General features: G+C 43.3%; 1 protein-coding gene across 8 annotated transcripts in view; it reads right to left on the reverse strand.

Annotated features, from left to right (window-relative positions):
* SMOC1 (SPARC related modular calcium binding 1) overlaps positions 1–20,009 on the reverse strand; it is a 149,846-nt gene that overhangs the window by 62,358 nt on the left and 67,479 nt on the right. For all 8 annotated transcript variants that reach the window (XM_058293201.2, XM_012519144.4, XM_071213840.1 and 5 more), the window contains exons 2-3: positions 17,613–17,778; positions 16,362–16,474 (exon numbers count right to left, since the gene is read on the reverse strand). In XM_058293201.2, coding sequence (XP_058149184.1) covers positions 16,362–16,474; positions 17,613–17,778 — 279 coding nt within the window. The remainder of the gene's footprint in view (positions 1–16,361; positions 16,475–17,612; positions 17,779–20,009) is intronic.

The following is a 20,009-nucleotide window of genomic DNA, read 5'->3' on the forward strand; positions in this document are numbered from 1 at the left end:
ATGCCCACTGGCGCTGCTCTCCTCTGGCAGTTCTCCAGGGGCTTCTCTGACAGGGGTCAGATTCCCACCTCCCAGGGTAGCTTTGTTACTGGACTTTTGCTCTCCTTCCTACCAAGCGCCCCTTGCCTTCCTGGGAAACCAGTGGCAAAACCAGTTTCCCCTGTGTTTGCCCACCTTTTTCTCTTCTCTCCAGGAATGTGAAAGTTGCTGTTCTCACCACCTTTACTTCTGCCACTCTACTATAGTGACAAATACAGTGGTGTTCTATGGAACGTGAATAGGAATTATTGGGGGAGGGGTTTCTCTAGCCAAATAACTTTGGAAATATTTGGTTAAACAAAGTTAAAAGATGTCTTTACTGCAGAATTTCTCAGAAGTCCTTAAATCAATGAATGACTTGGCTCCAAGAGGAAGACATCATTTGCAACAACTCCTAAACATATTTAACTGCGAGACGCTTGCCCTAATTTTTCTTTGGGGAGCATTTCTTGCCACTTCGTGTTCTCTGAAGCATGCTCTGGAAAGAAAGTACAATGGACTGCCTTGCTCTATTTCTTTGTTTTCCCCAGCCCCACACTCTTACAGGCCAGGTACCAGGCTCTCAATTCACTATACTTGAAAGAATTTCCGGAAACGGACTTTGGCCCAGTGGTTAGGGCGTCCGTCTACCACATGGGAGGTCCGCGGTTCAAGCCCCGGGCCTCCTTGACTCGTGTGGAGCTGGCCCATGCGCAGTGCTGATGTGCGCAAGGAGTGCAAGGAGTGCCGCACCACACAGAGGTGTCCCCCGCGTAGGGGAACCCCACGCGCAAGGAGTGCACCCCTTAAGGAGAGCCGCCCAGCGAGAAGGAGGGAGCAGCCTGCCGAGGAATGGCGCCGCCCACACTTCCCGTGCCGCTGACGAACAGAAGCGGACAAAGAAACAAGACGCAGCAAAAAGACACAGAAAACAGACAACTGGGGAAGGAGGGGAATTAAATAAATAAAAATAAATCTTTAAAAAAAAAAAAAAAAAGAAAGAATTTCCCAGTACTGCCTCCCACCCTTTTCTAACTCTCCTTTTGTAGTGGAAGCATGAGACTTTGTTGCTTTTTCAATCTGCCCAATCAGTTAGCAGGTTCTTTGGATTAAACTAATTCACAGAGAAAGTTTAAGGGTATTGCCATCAGCCCTACTGAAGATTTTGTTTCAGGGCATGTTTTAGTTTCCTGGCTGCTAAAGCATATACCATGCAATGGGTTTGCTTAAACAGCAGGAATTCATTGGCTTGTGGTTTCTAGGCTAGGAGAAGTCCAAAATCAAGGCATTGTCAAGGTGATATTTTGCCCAAAAGACTACAGCATTCTGGGACTGGCAACCGGCGATCCTTGGTCCTTGGCTTTTCTGTCACATGGCAATGCACACGGCAACATCTTCCTCTTCCGGGTTCCATTGACTTCCAGCTTCTGGTTGTTCCCTGTGGCTTTCTCTGTGTCTGAATTTCATTCTGCTTTTAAAGGACTCCAATAATAAGATTAAGATCAATCCTCAGGATATGGATGAGGCTCAAGCAGTTGGGTGCCCCCCTACCACACGGGAGGTCCCCAGTTTGGTACCTGGTGCCTCTTAAAGAAGACAAGCAAGACCGTGAGCTGACGCAATTGGCTGAAGCAATGAGCAGAAGAAGATGACACAACAAAGAGACATAGCAAGGAAACACAATGAAAGACACAACAAGCAGGGAGCAAATGTAGTTCAAGCCCTTGGGTGATTGCCTATCACATGGGAGGTCCTGGGTTTGGTTCCTGGTGCCTTCTAAAAAAAAAAGAAGAAGAAGAAGAAAGAAGGCAAGGAGACACAAAGAGCAGACAGCAAGCATTAACAATGGGAGGGGGAGAAATAAATAAAATAAATTTTTTAAAAAAGATCCACCTTCATTCTTTTGAGTCACAAATTAACTTAAGTAACCTCATCAAAACGTCCTACTTATGATGGATTAATCCACATAATCCACAGGAATGCATTAAGATTAAGGACATGTTTTTCAGGGGTACCTAGCCCCAAGCCATTGCAGGATGGTATTTTGAGCTGTCCCATTTTTCTTTGGCTACATTCATACAGGACCTCTAAAAAATTGTGTTTTTCCATGGGTGCCTTGGGCTGCAAAACTGAGCCTCTAGGCCATGTGATGTGTTCCCCAAAACAGGTCTCTCCATCAGAAACTTCAGGAAAACATTGCTTTTTGGGGCTTCAAATAATAGTTCTCAAACTTGAGTGTGCATCAGACTCACCTAAATGGCTTGTTAAAACAGATTGCTGAGCCCTCTCTGCAAAGGTTCTGGATTCCTTAGGTCTGGACAATTGGCATTTCTAACAAGTTCCCAGGTGACACTGCTGGTCTGGGGAACACACTTGGAGAACCACTGCTTTAAAGGAAACTTTCCACACCACCGTTTCTAAAATTTATCATAAAATACTCAAGAAACAAGTACTTTTCTATCTGGGAACTTAGGAACAAGAGGTCCTGTGACTACACATCTTTCCAACATTTTTTTTTTATTCTAGTTGTTTTGAACATGTAGTCTTTTATTTATGAATCTAGTGGTTGCAACATTAAATCTTCTGGGTGATTTCACACATGGAAGAGAGTTGCACTGTGGTGAGAAGAGGGGGAAAAAGGAAAGGATGGTATAATTCTTTTGAGACTGTGGAGCATGAGCTGTCTTTAAGTCAGTTTGGAAAAGGTTATCCCACAGGATATCCCTCATCTTTAGTCAAGTTTGGCCAAGAAGCACCAAGATGTAGAAAGAAAAGCATGCCTTTCAAGTAAAAAAGATCTGGGTTTAAATCCCATCTTCACCACCAGCTGAGTGACTTTAGCAAAGTCATTGGACCTCTCTAAGCTGATCTAGGAAGTAGTACTAACAGCTCCAACTGCGAAGGTTATTGAGAAAGCTAAATGAGACATTATACATAAAGCACCTAAAACAGTGTCCAGGTTGGAGTATGGGTTCAGCACATGCTGGTTTCATCCCTTTCTTCTCTTTTACAAGGAAGATGTAGGCCATAGCTTCAAAGTGCTGCTATTCTTGTTAGCTGTTGACATTGACTCCTGCTCTATGCCACATCTAGGGCGTACTGTCTGTTGGGGAATAAGGAATTGTCCTTTTAGAGTATTTACCTCACCTTCCAGAGGTGTAGGGGAGGAAGACAATCCTTCACTGTCAAGTTCCCCTAAATATGGACGTTTTTGTTGAGTACATTTTTTTGTCTTTATTTTTTTAATATTACATTAAAAAAAATATGAGGTCCCCATACACCCCCCCCACCCCATTCCTCCCCCCATAATGACAATCTCCTCCACCATCATGAGACATTCATTGCATTTGGTGAATACATCTCTGAGCACCACTGCACCTCATGGTCAATGGTCCACATCATAGCCCTCACTCTCCCACATTCCACCCAGTGGGCCATGGGAGGACATACAATGTCTGGTAACTGTCCCTACAGCAGTACATTTTTTAATGAGTTGATGGTGTGATGTGGCTGACCACATGACATTATTGAGAAATGGTGTGTTTAGAACAAAGGGCAGTCCCATTCTTCCCTGGGTTGTTCTAACCACATCTGAAATATTGTGCCCAGTTTGGGGAAAGACACTGTGTAAGAGTAGCCTTGGCAAGTTGTATTTAGAGGAAAGAAGCCAAGGAGATGGAGACACAAACATCCTATGATGTAGGAATCGGTAATAGAACTAAGGGTCTTGCCAGGGCACAGAGAAAAATTTGATGGCTGAAAGAAAAGATTTTCCAAGGACACAATGTTGTCTATCTTCAATTTTTTTCTGTGGAAAGTGGGATTTCCATGAATCCTTTAAGTCCCATAGATAGAACTGGAGTCAGCTGTTGGAAATTACAGGGAGACAGTTTTCAAGTCAATGTAAAGAAGGATGTTCAAACTAAATTGTCCCAGAATGCATTACGTATGTTGTCATTGGCGAGAGTAAGCTTCCTGTCTATAATGGCAATGAAACAGAAAGTGGATGACTACTTGGGGAGAGAGGATAGGTGAAGCCTGAGCACTGGATTGGGGAGGGGTGGAGAGAGGAAGGAGGTGATGAACCAGGTACCCCTGAAGTTCCCTGTCACCCCAAGATCTGTGATTCTGCAATCCTGTTTTAAGGTAAAAAATTATAACCTAGCACCTAATTATCAGCTAAGACCACTGTTCCAGCTATATGACCAAGAATATTTCTTGTGTTTTCCAAAAAGTTTGAAATCCCCACATTTGCAAATATATTTTTTAAATGAAGGCCTCTGTGGTCCAGCTAGAGGCCCAAGGAACTTTATTAGCTTGTCCCCGATCCCTATGTTTGGTGCCCATTTGGGGGTGGGAGGGGGAATATCAAATTATTTTTGCATTTAAGAAATGCCCAATAAGAAAGTCCCTCTTATATAGCTTTGTTCAGATCAGAAGAGTGAAAATCTGGCTGGTAGTGAGAAAAATGAGGCCTACAGGAGTGGTAGCTCCTTCCCACTTCCTGTCCCTACGTATCACTAAACTTTTATTTAAGCTTTTCTGTAGTCATATCTTGCTCCTGTATTTCTATTGCTTTTCCCTACTTTGACATGGAAAAAAAAATGATTCCTTTAATTTTGCAGAAGTTGAGCTGACCCACCAGTGGGGCTTTCATCACCCCCTAGCAATGTTATATGTACCCCACAGTAGTCTTGAAGCTAGAAGGTTCCTGGATTTACTGGAAACCTACTGTGTTTCTCGCCACCCAGCTGAACCCTAGCTAGTGTCTCATAAATCCCTAAAGAGTGTGGAGGTAACCTCCTCAGAGGCAGTCAGTTTGGCCTTCTCAATGCAGGAGCATACCCTCCCCCCAGGGTATCCTTGCTATATGTCCACATAACCCGTTTGCCCACTTCCTGGGATGGAAGTCCTCTTTGAGTGCAACATTCCACCTCTGGATTGCTCTACATGTAAAAAGTTCTTGCTTATTTTGAGTTAAAATCTGAGTATATATTTTACTCACTGATCCTGGGTTGGCTCTGTGGGACTACGTGGGCTATTAGTATCCACAGACAAGATTTGAAGATGGCCCTCATTTTTCTGGTCATTTTTCCATCCATCCTTTGGTTCCTCTCAAATCCAAATACACATCTCTGGCTCCTAAAGCATTCCTCATGTGACCTAATTTTCAGACTTTATTCCACCTGGGTCACCCTCTAGGAAATACTTCAGTTTTAAATGTCCCTTTAAAAGATGGCAAGTGTCCTTTAGAGAGGCAGTATAAAGTGGTGGCTAGGAACAAGAACTCTGGAACCAGGCTGCTTGGGTTTGAACCCTTATTCTACTGCTTATAAGCTGTATGACCCTGAGCAAGTTACTCAGCTTCTCTGTGGTTCAGTTTCCTCACCTACAAACTGGAAATAAAATAGTACCACCTCATAGGTTGTAGTGAGGAATGAATAAGTTAATATGTATCAAGCAAGCACTTTTAAAACAGCCTTGCATATAATAAGTGCTATATAAGGATTGGCTGCTGCTATATTATCGCTGTTATTATTCTCTATAAAAAATTTTTAATGGCAAGGACAGTGATTAAAGCCTTCCAATAGCAGAAGGAAGGCCAGAGAAGCAGGCCTCTCTCTTTCCCTTCCTCCCAACTATACTCCCTTGCAGAAGAGCAGCTGCAGATACCACCCAGGGCTCACCCCTTTCATTTCCACAACAGACACACTGTAGGGTCAGAATCATCAAGGGCTCCAGGGAGCTCAGACACCTGCTGGAAGCACCCAGACCTGCGCACTTGGTCCAAAGCAGACAGTGCCAGACAATCCAGGAGAGGGTGCACAGTGACCATTCAACTCAAGAAAAGTCCTTGAAGAGTGGGACCTAGCAGTGGTGAGAAGAGACAAAGCCCAGCAGAGCAGATGGATAGTGTTCTGAAGACACAGCATGCTCAGTCACCCTCATCCTAGTGTACCTCTTGCACCTGAAGGGAGATCCAGGGGTGTCTGCATTTGATGAGCATCCCAGGGACCTGAAAAGATGAAAGCAGTGGCTCCCACCACATACAAGAAATTGGTCAGGCACTGGCAAAACAAGCAGACTCTGACCCTGCTATCACTTATAAAATTAAAATTTTACTCTCACAGCTGCATTAGTTAGATTACGCATTACAAATTATGTGACCCCCTTAACCCAGCCTAAGGACGGTAAGAAGCAAAGTTGCCCCAGGAAGCTAGTTGCTGGCTGTCACGCACTGGGTCTCTAGCTTCTGCATCTCCCCAGATCTCAGTATGCTGAAACCTTACCAACCACAAAGGACGTGTCAATGTAGGGAGAGAAGCGAGCATGACTCAGAGAAGCAGCAGCAGGTCTCCTCCTCCAAGGCCTCAAGGCTGACTGCAACACCCAGTTTGTGATTCAAAAAGAAATCCCTTCCTTGCTTGCAGATTCAAAGAACAAATTTTAACTTACCATATTAGTCAGCCAAAGGGGTGCTAATGCAAAATACCAGAAATTGGTTGGTTTTTATAAAGGGTATTTACTTGGGGTAGGAGTCTACAGATACCAGGCCATAAAGCATAAATTACTTCCCTCACCAAAGTCTATTTTCACGTGTTGGAGCAAGATGGCTGACGATGTCTGTGAGGGTTCAGGCTTCCTGGGGCTTGCTACTCTTTCCTCTGTGAGCTTACTTCCCGGGACTCCAGCTTAAGTCTTCAGCATCAAACTCCAACATCAAAACTGCAACATCAGAAACCCTCAACTCTGTCCTTTGCCATGCCTTTTATCTGCGAGTCCCCACCCACCAAGGGATGGGGACTCAATGCCCTAATTACAACTCAATCATGCCCAGGTACAGATCAGATTACAAACATAATCTAATATCTATTTTTGGAATTCATAACCACAGCAAACTGCTACACTTTCCAAAAACACAGAGCTCTCAGGGATATATAGGTCTCATCTGCACCTATATTCCCCACCTCTACTTTGCTCACTTTCCCACCTCTACTTTGCTCACTTTCTCTACCCACATTTTGCTTCCCCTGCACATAGCAAAGCAAGGACATTGATACTGGCCACAAAGCCTAGGACCAGAGCACAGGCTACAAGCTCCTGGATATCCCTCTCCCCTGGTGAGGAAACTGGCACTAACCCCACACATGGGTGCAGAACAACACTCAACTCACTGTGCATTTAAAAAAGAAAAAGAAGATTGTAACACAGTGCAAAGCTACAGCAAGGCAGTGTGGCACTGGCATATGAACAGACATGTAGGTCAATGGGATGGAACTGAAAGTCCAGAAAAAGCTTCTCATTTATGATCAACTGATTTTAGACAATGGTGCCAAGACAATTCAATGGGGGAAAGAATAGTCTTCTCAACAAATGATACCGAAACATACAAAAGAATAAAGTTGTACCCTTGCCTCACACTGTGCACAAAAATTAACTAAAAATGGATTACCTAAAGGTAAAAGCTAAAAACCATCACGCTCTTAGAAGAAAACCTAGGCGTTAAGTCTTTATTACTTTGTATTAGGTAGGGGTTACTTAGTTATAACACCAAAAGCACAAGCAACAAAAGGAAAAAAATAGATAAATTGGACTACATTAAAATTTAAAATGCCTGTACTTCAAAAGATATCAACAAGAAGGGCAAAAGACAACCTGCAGAATGGGAGAAAATATTTGAAATCATATATCTTATAAGGGACTTACATTTGAAGAAAAAGAGCTCTTATAACACAATAATTAAAGAAACAAATTTAAACATAGGCAATAGATCTGAATAGACATTTCTCCAAAGAAGATATACAAATGGCCATTAAGCAGGTGAAAAGATGCTTAACATCATTAGTTATTAGAGAAATTCAAATCAAATCCATGAGATACCACTACACATTCACTACAACTATATTAAAAATGGATGGACAACAGCAAGTGTTGGCAAGGATGTGGAGAAACTAGAACCCTCATACATTGCTTGAGGGAATGTAAAATGGTACAGCCACTTTGGAAAAAGTCTGGCAGTTCCTGAAAAGATTAAACATAGAGTTACCAAGTGGCCTAACAATTATACTCCTAGGTATATACCCAGGAGAACTGAAAGCATGTGTTTATACAAAAACTTATAAACTTGTTAAAACATGTTCATAGCAGCATTGTTCACAATAGCTAAAATGTGGAAACAACCCAAATGTCCATTAATTAATAAATGGCTAAACAAAATGTGGTTTATCCATAAATGGAATATTATTTCATTTTAAAGGAAGGCAGTACTGATGCATGCTACAACATGGATGAATCTTGAAAACAGTGTGCTATGTAAAAGCTGCCAGTCACACAAAAGGCCACATATTATATAAGTCTAATTATATGAAATGTCCAGAATAAGCAAAGCTATAGAAATAGAAAGCAGATTATTGGTTGCCAATGGCTGCAGGGAGGGGATAAAGAGGAGTGACTACAAATAGGTACAGGGTTTCCTTTGGAGATGATGAAAGGTTCTGGAATTAGATAATGGTATAGTTGCACAACTCCGTGAATATACTAAAAAAAAACCCACTGATATATACAAAAGGGTAAATTTCATGATATGTAAATTATATCTCAATAAAGCTATTTCAAAGGGGAAAAAAAGGGCACAGGCCATAATTTCCCAACCCCTAGACTAGTTCAACTCTCCTAAAGAGGAATAAAGTTAATATTTGCTGAGCGGCAACTATGTGTTAAATAGCAGGATTTGTATAAATTATCATATAAAACATCTAGTCTTTTGGGGAAAAAAAAAAGCAAAACATGTGTAAAGTACTTAGTAAGATGCCCTGGTCACAGCAGATGTTCAATTTGTAGTAAAAATAATGTTTATTGAGCACTTAAAAAAAGGAAAAAAAGAAGCAACAACTTGCCCAACAGTGGATCCATTTACCATTTATACCATCTATACATAAAGGATAGGCTTGAATTTTTAGCTTTAAGAAAAAAAGTTGGCATTGAACTTGCCACAGAAGGCTGAGGGAGTCTAAAGCAGGAGCACCATTCACTGAAACATACAGACTGGGCTTTGTTTGGGGGCATCCGAAGGGGCTGTCCATCAATGTCTGGAGAAGCTCTGAAACGCTCCAGGTTTACAGACGCACCCAAGATCTCAGGACTTTACCTGACGAGTCCTCAGCCCGTCTAATGAGAGACCCACACTGTTGCTCTAACGCAGAATAAAGCCCCTGGACCCTTTTAGACCTCTAGGTTCATCAAAGACGGAACAAGATGCTCAGTGCTCCAGGCTGCCAATGTTTAATCAGCCCATACCAACAGAGACTCACAGTTCCTACAAAGTGTCAATACCTGCATGTTCCTGTAGGGAATCTGGAATAGGGAGGCCCAGACAATAAACTAAGGAGTTCCCAGGGCAAGTTAATCACACAATCCTCACCCACAAGGATGCCTTGAGGAAGAAGCAGCTCTGCACTGTGGAGGAGGGGAGCGAAAGAGAAGGAGCTAAAAGGGAATATCAAGACCTGCTTTATAGTCCAGCCCCAGGCACTTAGGGAATAGCTTGTATTTCCCCAGATTTTAGGAAATACACCAGTAAGAACCGAGGAAATGCTGACAAGGGAGCCTGCTATCTCTGCCAGAAAGCCACAAAACTTTTTCTTTCAACTTCCAACTTTTTTTTTTTTAAAGATTTATCTTTTATTTATTTCTCTCCCCTTCCTCCCCCAACCCCCCGTTGTCTGCTCTCTGTGTCCATTTTTGCTGCATGTTCTTTTTTGTCCGCTTCTGTTGTTGTCAGCGGCACGGGAATCTGCGTTTCTTTTTGTTGCATCATCTTGTTGTGTCAGCTCTCCGTGTGTGCGGCGCCATTCCTGGGCAGGCTGCGCTTTCTTTCGCGCTGGGCGGCTCTCCTTACAAGGTGCACTCCTTGTGCATGGGGTTCCCCTACTCAGAGGACACCCCTACATGGCAGGGCACTCCTTGCACACATCAGCACTGTGCGTGGGCCAGCAGGGTTTGAACCGCGGACCTCCCATATGGTAGGCGGACGCCCTAATCACTGGGCCAAGTCCGCTTCCCAACTTCCAACTTTAGAACAAATCATCACCAAGGAAAAATTACAGTTCTCCTGGCTCCATATGCAAGATAATGTTGGGGGGGAGGCATATGTATATGTGTATACTGGTGGGGGTAGTAGTGGTTAGAACAAGAGAATATGAGGAAATTTAGTTTCAGACAGAGCTATACCAAGAAAGATTGTTCTTGGTACATGGAACTCAAAGCTCAAAAACCATACATTTTTCACATAGAAGTAACATTATGAATGGTGTTTTGTAATAATTATTATTAGCTATGATTCATCTGTACAAAAAATTAAAGTAGCTTGGAATGTGTCTGATAACAACTACTAATCAACCACATTGTTCCTCAACACTCATGAAGAGGAATTTAGTAATATGCATCAAATACCTTAAAAGGTATATGTACTTTTGACCCAATATTCAACTTCTAGAAATGTAACCCCCAAATTACCAGGATTCATGGTAGATCCATACAATGGAATACAATGCAGCCATTTTTTTAAAATGGAGAGCTAGGTGTATGTACTCAATATGGAAATAAGTCAACAATATACTTAGTTTAAGAAAATATTATAAAATTATATATATCATATCATTTTGTCCTAAATAATAATAGATACACACACACACAAACATCTAGAAGGTTATCAACTTAATTGGTACTATTTTTTTTTCTTTTTATTTCTCAAAAAAGCTTCATATTTTTTTATTTAGCTTTCTGACTCTGTGCTTATGCTTTCAATATACTTTCACAATGATTTTCTGCTCCTCAATCAGGAAAGCTCACTTGATCCTGTCACAGACACATTTAGCGCACATGGAACCACCACAGACTCTGCTGACATGTTTTTTTTGTTTTAGATAACCTCATAAGAACTTTAGGTCTCACAGCACGATGTCAGCCTGGGCACACACCACATGCAGATTTTGGTGTTTTCCCAACCATCTTGGTATAAAGACAAACAATTCTATCACCAGGGGTCCAGGATAGCCTCGTTTTGTTAGAGACACCACTGTAGGATAGCTTCCGATGGTATGTCAAACACTGGGCCATTTTGAATGCCCCCACACCAGCGCAAAGGACTGCACCTGAGAAGGCCCAGCGCTTGCAAGTCCCCAGATGGCAGACAATTATTGGTGCCATTTCAAGGAGGTAAAATCACTGGGTGATTTTAACTTTCTACCTTATGTACTTCTGTACTGTCAGAATTTTTTTTTTTTTACACAATGTAAGTTTTCTATTTAGAATAAAATGTATTACTCTTTTTATTATTTAATTAAATCCCTAGCATGCATACATACATCCATATAATACAATACAATATGCCTCTTTAATATCATTTTACTAGCTGCATAATATGGTTATATCATAATTTAAGCAATTCTCTATTTTTGGATACTTAGGTTGTTTCCAAAGTTTTGCTTTTATAAACAGAACTTAGATGGAAACCCTTGTGGTTAATATTTGCATACATTTTAAGTTATTCCCTTAGAATAAATTCCTGTAAGTGGAATTGCAAGCTCAAAATGTGTGCACAATTAAGGACTTCTGACCCATATTGCAGAATTATACCATTAAAAGTTGTTGCCAATTTACTTTCCAAAATGCAATGTTAGGGTAGCCTCTTTCCTTTACTCAACCCTAAATATTATCATTTTTTCCCAATTTGTCCAACTTTGGTAAGCAAATGGTGCATCGTTGTTTTTATTTGTACGTTTTTAATGAAAACGAAGATGGCATTATTTGTATTCACTTTTTGACCATTTATTTTAATGCATGACCTGCTTGCTGATATCTCTTGTCCACTTTTCTTCTAGGATCTTTTACTTACTGATTTGTGAAAGTTCTTTATATATTAATTATATTCGTTCTTTGTCATTAAGGCTAATATATGTCACTTGCTTTTTAGTTTTGTTTAAGGTTTATGTTCAGAAGTTTTAAATTTGTATACATTTTTAAATAATAAAATACATTCAGAATTTCAAATAAGCAAATAAGCTTTTGAAATACTGCTGGTTGTAAATACATGGTCTTATATTCTAGTTACTCTATCATATGTCTTATATCTTCTGCATGCAAATTCCTTGCAGGCAGGGGTCACATCACTTCTTGAATCCTGTATAGCAACTAGCACATAGCCCAGAACATAGTGGGGCTCAAAAATGTTTGTTGGAATGAAAAGACACTGTGCCTAGAATTTGCTTTAAAGCAATCCTGTTGGGAATGGGGGTGAAAATGGAGTAAAGATGAAACAGAATTGGACACAAGCTGTTGATTGTTGAAGCTGACTGATGGATGCATGGACTTCATTATACCATTACTTCTCCTTTTTGTATACTTGCAAACTTCCATCATAAAAAGTATTGGATTGATTGGTCAACAGCATCAGAGAGGGGACTCACAAAAGAAAAAGAGTGATGAATATGAATTACATACACATCAAGATCACTTTTGGAGAGCAAAAACATTTAGAGGCCAGGCTGAGATTAGGCAGGTGAGGGGACAAAGAATTTCTAGCTTTATGACCTTGAACCAGTTATTCAGTCCCTCTGAAATTCAGTTTTCCCTCGTAAATAAAGGTATTAATAACTTCCTCAAAAGGTTGCAGTGAGATTAATAGATGTAAAACCCTGAACCTCACATCAAGTGAGCACTCAATAAAGAAAAGCCATCACTTTTATTCAGTGATACACATGCTTGACAAGCTCCAGGCAACATTTCCTGCTGGTGGTAATCTAATATCCTTCCACTATGGCTGAGATTTCGGTTAATCAGCCTGGGCACAAGACAACTGCTTGGCAGAGAACTTGGTGAAACAGATGTCAGCAATTACATTCCTGATCCCCAGAAGAAAACGCAGATAAGACCATAGCAAAGAACAAAGCCCGTAACACCTGATCTTACTCACAGGTCACCAAAGAGCCTCAACTCCACGTTCCAAAGATGCAACAGAGAAACAGGAAAGAGGAAGCCTTACAACAGTGGTTCACAACTTTAACCAAACACTGGAATCACCTGGAGAGCTTTAAAAAAGGATAATGTTTGAGTCTTACTCCCAGAATTTGATTTAATGATCTGGGATGTGGCCTAGATTTCAAGATTTTAAAAAATCTAATGTGATCAAATGTGCAGCTTTAGAATCACTGCTTAAGAAGACACTTTCCTATGTGAGTTGGGTCAGGGGTAGGGAGAAAAGGACAAGAAAAAAACAAAGGAAAAGGCCAGAGTCCATTGACTGCCACACAAACCCCATTAAAGCTAGCTCAATCATGTGGTCCCAAGCTGGGTCATATCCCAAACAAATCCAGCCCCATTAGGCTCCCATCACACCCTCCGTAAACTCCAAGAGTGTGTTAACTGTGTAATAAGTCACAGGGTTAAAAAAATATTAACACCAGAGTGTAGGCATATCAACATCTCACAGAATATTAAAGCGACCTAGCTTGCCTCTGGGTTTTGGTCTTTAAGAAAATTTTTAAAGACCCACTAAATGATAGTGGAGGCTGGGCAAGAGAGAAATGTGTTCTGTCTCCCAGGAGCACGGCAGCCTGTCGATGTGACTGACGCACACTCAAAGAGGCAGTCTCATTTCGTGAAGTTATTGCAGCATCTTTGATCAAGGGGAAAAGCACATCCACTTCAATCACTTTAACTGAGCTGGGCCCTCATTCTGTCTCTCTGGCTGCCCACTGGCGGGAACCAGCATCAAGCCTGCAGACACATGGCAGTGCTTAGACTGTCAAACAAATAAAGCGGCTCTTGATTGTCTATACAACCTCTGCTGAACTTTGGGGGGCCCTCTCATTTAGCAATTCAGCCTGGACTAATCTGGAAGTTCCTTTCCCCAGCAAACAACACCTGGCCTGGCCTGGCCCAAACAAAAGCTGGCCAGTGGTTGTCTATCAGGAGGCAGTGAACACTTCAGAATCAGGAGGGCAAGGGCCAGTCACTCTCATAAGCAACACACCCAGGATTACTAAACCTAGAGAAAGGGAAAAACTATTGCCTTAGATTTTGCCCTCCTCCCTGCTCCCTTTAGCCCTGTCTCAGCCCCCAAGCTAAGCCGAGAGGTCTTACTTTCTTCCCCCACACATGAATTCTCAGCAGTGCAATTTCAAACACGTATACAAAGATCACCCACTTTCTTTTTATTGGGATAAGTAAACTGAAGCAACACATCAATTTTTGAATGTGGGGAGTTTCAGCAAAAGGCATTTTTTTTCCCTGAGTGGCATCATCCACAAAATCTTGGGAAGACCTGAGTAGCAGAGACATAGTAGAGATGGAAATAATGATCATGAAACTGACAAATATTTATATAGCATTATGTGAATCGGGTACTGTTCTAAATGTTTTACATGTGTTAGCTCATTTAATCCTCATCACGACCTGGATATAAGACATTATTGTCTCCATTTTCTTTCTTTTTTTAATTATCTTTTTTATTTTAAGATACATAAATCACACAAAATGTTGCATTAAAAAATATAAGAGGTTCCCATATACCCCACTCCCCACACCCCTCACTCCTCCCACATCGACAACTTCTTTCATTAGTGTGGTACATTCACTGCATTTAATGAGTACACTTTGGAGCACTGCTACACAGCAAGGATTATATATAGTTTATGTTGTAGTTTATACTCTCTCCCAGTCCATTCAGTGGGTTATGGCAGGATATATAATGTCCTGCAGCTGTCCCTGCAATATCATTGAGGACAACTCCAAGTCCCAAAAATGCCCCAATACCACACTTCTTTTCCCCTCTCCCTGCATTCCATTTTTCAGACAGGAAACTGGGATCCAGAGAGGATCTGTGACTTGTCTGAGGGGGTGGAGCTGGGGTTCACCGCAGGTGGGCAGGCGCCAGGTGCGCCAAGCCCTGTACACACTGCCTCTTCCCATCTGCCCCTCAGCGCCTCCTTTAAGCCTGCTGTTCAGAGAGCAGCAGAGTGTGGAGGGCTTTGGAGTTAGAGGGATCTGGAGTTGAATCCCAGCTCTGCCACTCAATACCTGCTATGACTGCTTCATCTGTCAAGCCACTGTAACACCTACTGTACTTCACAGGCTCATGGTAGGGTCCAAATGAAACAATGACTAAAAAGTCCACCTCACAGTGTCAGTGGCTCAGGTCAGTTTAACCCAGTGGCTCTTGAGCCTGACTGCACATTTGATTCCGCTGGGAAACTTTAGAAAGATGATACCCAATGCCCGACCCACCAGCCTCCAGGTCTCCACCCCAACAAGCGGTTAGCCTGAAACCAGTCACCTCCTTCTTTCAGTCTAGGAATGAAACCTGAAATCCAACAGGCCAAATGCCAGCCTACATTCGTGGACCCCATTGATTCTGATTTATAAGAGGGTGTTTAAACCACTGAAGTCTCTGCCTCCAGCCCTAATATAGTGGGGCTCCCCCAAAGGCCACTCTCTTCAACCTACAAAGGAAGTCACTGGCACCAGACCATCCTCAGCTCCATAGCTAAGCTCACCCTGGCCTAGCGGCCTTCAGTTGACACAGCTGGCACAGGATCCCGACTCTCACAGGAACTGCCAGGCTCCCCCCCAGGGTGGTGCTACAGTAAGGAGCACCTTATTGTCCCACCGCTGCCCACATTTTAGAAATAGCCCATGCCAACATCAGCATCATCCGCCTTACTTTTACACAAAGCACTAACCAGATCATGCAGGATGAGACACGGGACTGCCTGAAAAGACATTTTAGAATCAGAATGCACGCTTACACATGCACTCGTTCTCGCCTCCCTCTTCCTCCCTCCGTTCTTCCCTCCCTCTCTCTCTCTCCTTCACAAGAACCATGATACATAGTTGTACTCAAAGAGAGCATTGCTTTGTGAAAGGACTGGGTGTAGGAAGGAGGGGAGTACAGAGAAGCTAGCAATAAACAGTGAAGGGAATAACGGCTTGCTCATGGAAACTGGCAGGGTTAAGAAAAAATAATCAGCCCGTATTTGACAGAAGAGAAAAATTCAGGTCCGGCCCTCAGAGGAGACAGCCAAAGGGAGGACAGGCACCAGGCAATGCCGGTTTCCTGGCTCGGACTTCCACGCGTCTTTTCAGGACCCACTGCCAGTTGGCAAGAGGCAGCATGGAGGGCCGAGGAGGGGGGAAGGCTGGCCCCAGTGGGCAGCATGGAGGGGAGTCAAGAGCCACTCGCTCAGCTGTTTCCCAGAAAGCACTGGGAGGCCTCACGCTCTCGGGATCAGTCTCCTCTGTCTCAATCCAGGAAACGGGCCCAAGAGAATCAGCCAAGACCTCACCTGGGTAAAGGAGCCGTCCTCACCACACTCAGGCACAAACACAGCCTCCTGGGGCTTCTTGGCTTGTTCCAAAGCTTGGGCCCGCTCCAGGCGACACTTGCTCTGGCCAGCATCTAAATGGGGAGAGGCGCATCCTGCATATTTCACTTGGATTCCACACTGAGCCATGAGACAAAATGGCTGCCCAGGTCTAGTGACGCTGAGAGAAAACCACTCCACTTGCAGTGAACCACACGCAACCAACTGGCTTTCCTAACTAGAAAGGGGTAGTGGCTGTGGGATTAGCTTGGCCTCATCTTCCTCTTTATGCTATTCTTTAAAAAGTATTTTGGGGGGGAGGTTGTTAGAAAGATTCATACTTACACACTGCTCTACGTATTTTTTTCTCCCAAGCACTGCCACCCAGGTAAAAAACTGTTCCATTTCCCGTATTTTTCACCGGGCTTATTAAAAAACTAGTAAGCCCAAGAGATCTTAAAGATGTTTTATAGTTCAATAAGTGCAGGCATTTTCTTTGGAAAAATCAGTCTCTAGAGCAGCCTGCTTAGCCTCTGAAAGTTCCTGAGATAGTTCTGAGCAGTCCAAGGTCACAAACTCAAAAATCTACAGGCCTCAGGAAGGTAATATAAATTAGAGAGGTGAGCTGATCTGACAAGAATGGCATTAGGTTCTGAGATAGAGAGTGCTGAGAACTGTGGCAAACTGGAGGACAGGTTTCCCTCTAAAGGCCTGGCTGCCACTTAGCTCTCTAGTCATTTGTTGCCTTACAGGAACATAGACAAAATATTACCAGGACTTCCATTTTTCAAAAGAAGCACACAAATCCAGATTTTCATATTGAAGCTCCTAATTTTTAGATGTTGCCTCAAATGTTTTTAATGTTTTTAAACATGTAAGCAGGCCAAACAAAACACATCTGTTGGCTAATATTTGGGATCCCTATTTAAGAGCCAGCAGCAATGCTTTGCCATTTTAGGCATCTTCATATATAGCAGCACCCCCACCCCCTGGGGGGGAGAAAAGTATGAGTCAGATAGCAACATAGCAACACCTCTCTAAGCCCTAGCCTAGTGGCAGTAGTTGGAGAAATAAAGTACTCATTTCTTGAAGCAGACCAGTCCTCCTCCTCTTATTGCCTGGTGGAAGAGGTAGAGGGATAGGCTGGCAACTCCCACCCTAGAGAGTACACAGTGCAGGGGGCTGTGGTGCCCAGGGGCCTCTCCCAGGCTGGGTGGAAGTGTGCACACTCACCTTTGCATTTACCTCGATGGACCACACTCAGGTTTGGGTCTCGGCATTTGGCTCGCTGGTACTCACACATGGACTCGTAGGACCTGCCATCAGAGGCACAGATGGGCTTGGGTTGAGTCCGGGAGCAGTGAAGGTTGCACTGAGGGTCACGGTCGCTTATTAGAAACTAGGTTAGAAAAAGGTGAAAGGGTATAGAGGTTACTTTTGCAAGAAAAGTGGAAGGTGAGTCCATGACTTGCAACATTGGTTTGCCCTTGGGAAGCAAGTCCTGAAAAAACCCCAATGCTGTAAAACCCCAGAGGTGGAAGAGGATTGGACAGCCACAAAGTCTAACCAAGGATGCCATCCTTTCTACATCATAAGAGCAATAATGTCTAATGTTCACCTAATATTCACAGGCAGTGCACTAAGTAATCCATATGCCTTGGTCCTCACAACAACCCTGTGAAATAGGAACTATTTATTTTGTAAATAAAGCTACTGAAGCCCACAAAGGGTAACTTGCCCAGTGCCACAAGCAAGTGGTGGAGGCTGAATTTTAACCTAGAGCTGTTGGAGGTAAAATCAAAGCTTTAACCATTAGGACATTCTGCCTCTCCCTCCATGCACAGGCTCATGCACCCTCTATTTTGGGTACTTCCCCCAAATCAGAAACTCACTATCACACCCCAGATTCCATTTTGGAGAAGACTTATTTGTCAGAAAGTAATACTGAACCCATAACTATCACATCGTAATTTTTACTCACTGCTCGGTGGCAGAACACAAGTTAAATGATTTTTTATGAGAAAAGAATTTCCTGATTAAAGAAAATAACAAGCATAACCCACTTGGGAAATTCTCGATTAAAATGGTTTCATTACTGCAGGACTTCTCAGACACCTCTGCTACATTCTTATATGCCATGAATCTTCAAGGCGCATGGTAAATGGAAGTCAGCCGCGAAGTATTTGCTACTCCTGTCATTGAGCTGTGACGTCTAATCCTCTCCCCTTGAATCTGGACTAGCCTCAGTAACTTGTCAGTAAAATGTTCCAGAAGTGATGCTGTGGGACTTCTAAGCTAAGTCATAAGAAATCTTGTAGCTTCATAAGAAATCTCACAGGTTCCTCCCAGGCTTCTGACTACACTGACTCTGGGGGGATCCAGCCACCATGTAGAAGGTCGCCTGAGACCACCATGCTATGAGGAAGCCCAAGTGCTCCACCTCCATAGGGCAGAGCCCTGGGTACACTGAAGGCTCCTCATCAGTGCTGTTGAGGGAATGGATACCCCACAGCAATGCCTGGCAAGGTCAGGAGCAAACACCTGGCAAGCAATGCTGCTAAAGTTCACTGAATAGCCACACTGAGCTCATAGAGGTTAGGAAAGATGTGAATACAAACTTGTCCAACATTTTTCCTCTGATTATGATGTATTTGCAGGCCCTTGGGTAAGCAAATCCATGAGAAATTATTCCTTTTCCAGAACATGCAAAGAGTGGTCCAGAGGCCTTACCACCCCCTGAAGAGAGCACTGGAAACACACACATCCACACTGGCCAAATTCTGAGAGTCTGAGTGGGTCCATCAATGCACAGACCACATCCCACCACCATTTTCCTCTCCTGTGCCGGCTGGTCAGCACAAGAAGGGACCAGCTGTGGGCTGAAACCACTACACAGGCCTTGGCAGGATGGACAGTGCAAACCTGACCCTCTTTTTGGATCCCCTGGGCTCCCTCCCTCATGGGTTAAACCTGAATCCTGGCCAAAGCCCAAAGGGAAATATCCAAAGAGTGTCTCCTAACACTAAACTTGATAGAGTCTGGTGTTCCGGGGTAAAATAAATAATACATAAAGTCACATCTGCCTCCCAGCCTGCCATGCTGAGGAGGGACGAGCTGACCAGGAGAGTAGGAAGGAGCAGGGCCAACCAGCCACACCCCAACCTCAGCCCAGGATGCCAGCTCCAACTCCCCCCAGGTTGCTCCTGATTAGACCCCTTGAGGGCGGTCCCTCTGCCAAGCCCCTCACATGGCCTCCAAGGTGTGGGCTAAGCAACTTTCTGGATTAAACAGAATCTGACCCTAGGGCTCCCTCTCCAGCCTCAGCTCTTACTGCTCTGTCCTCTGCCTTGCCTCCACTGGTCGGCCTGCTCTCCAGCTCTCAGTGAGCTATACTGGCTCCTTCCTCCAGACTTAAGTACACACTGCTCCTTCTCCCTTCCCTCTCACCCCTACTTCAGATTTTGGCTCCTGCCATTTCTTCTGAGAGGCTTTCCCTGACTGTCGCAGATGACGACAGTTCCCCTGTAATAATTTCTCACACCTCACTTTTCTTTCATGGCTCTTAACACCGTTTATGAAGACAAATGTACTTGATTTGGTTAGTAACGAGATCCTCAACTCTAAGCTCCA

The sequence above is a fragment of the Dasypus novemcinctus genome, chromosome 3 (genome assembly GCF_030445035.2).
Source record: "Dasypus novemcinctus isolate mDasNov1 chromosome 3, mDasNov1.1.hap2, whole genome shotgun sequence".
Classification (NCBI taxonomy): Eukaryota; Metazoa; Chordata; class Mammalia; order Cingulata; family Dasypodidae; genus Dasypus; species Dasypus novemcinctus.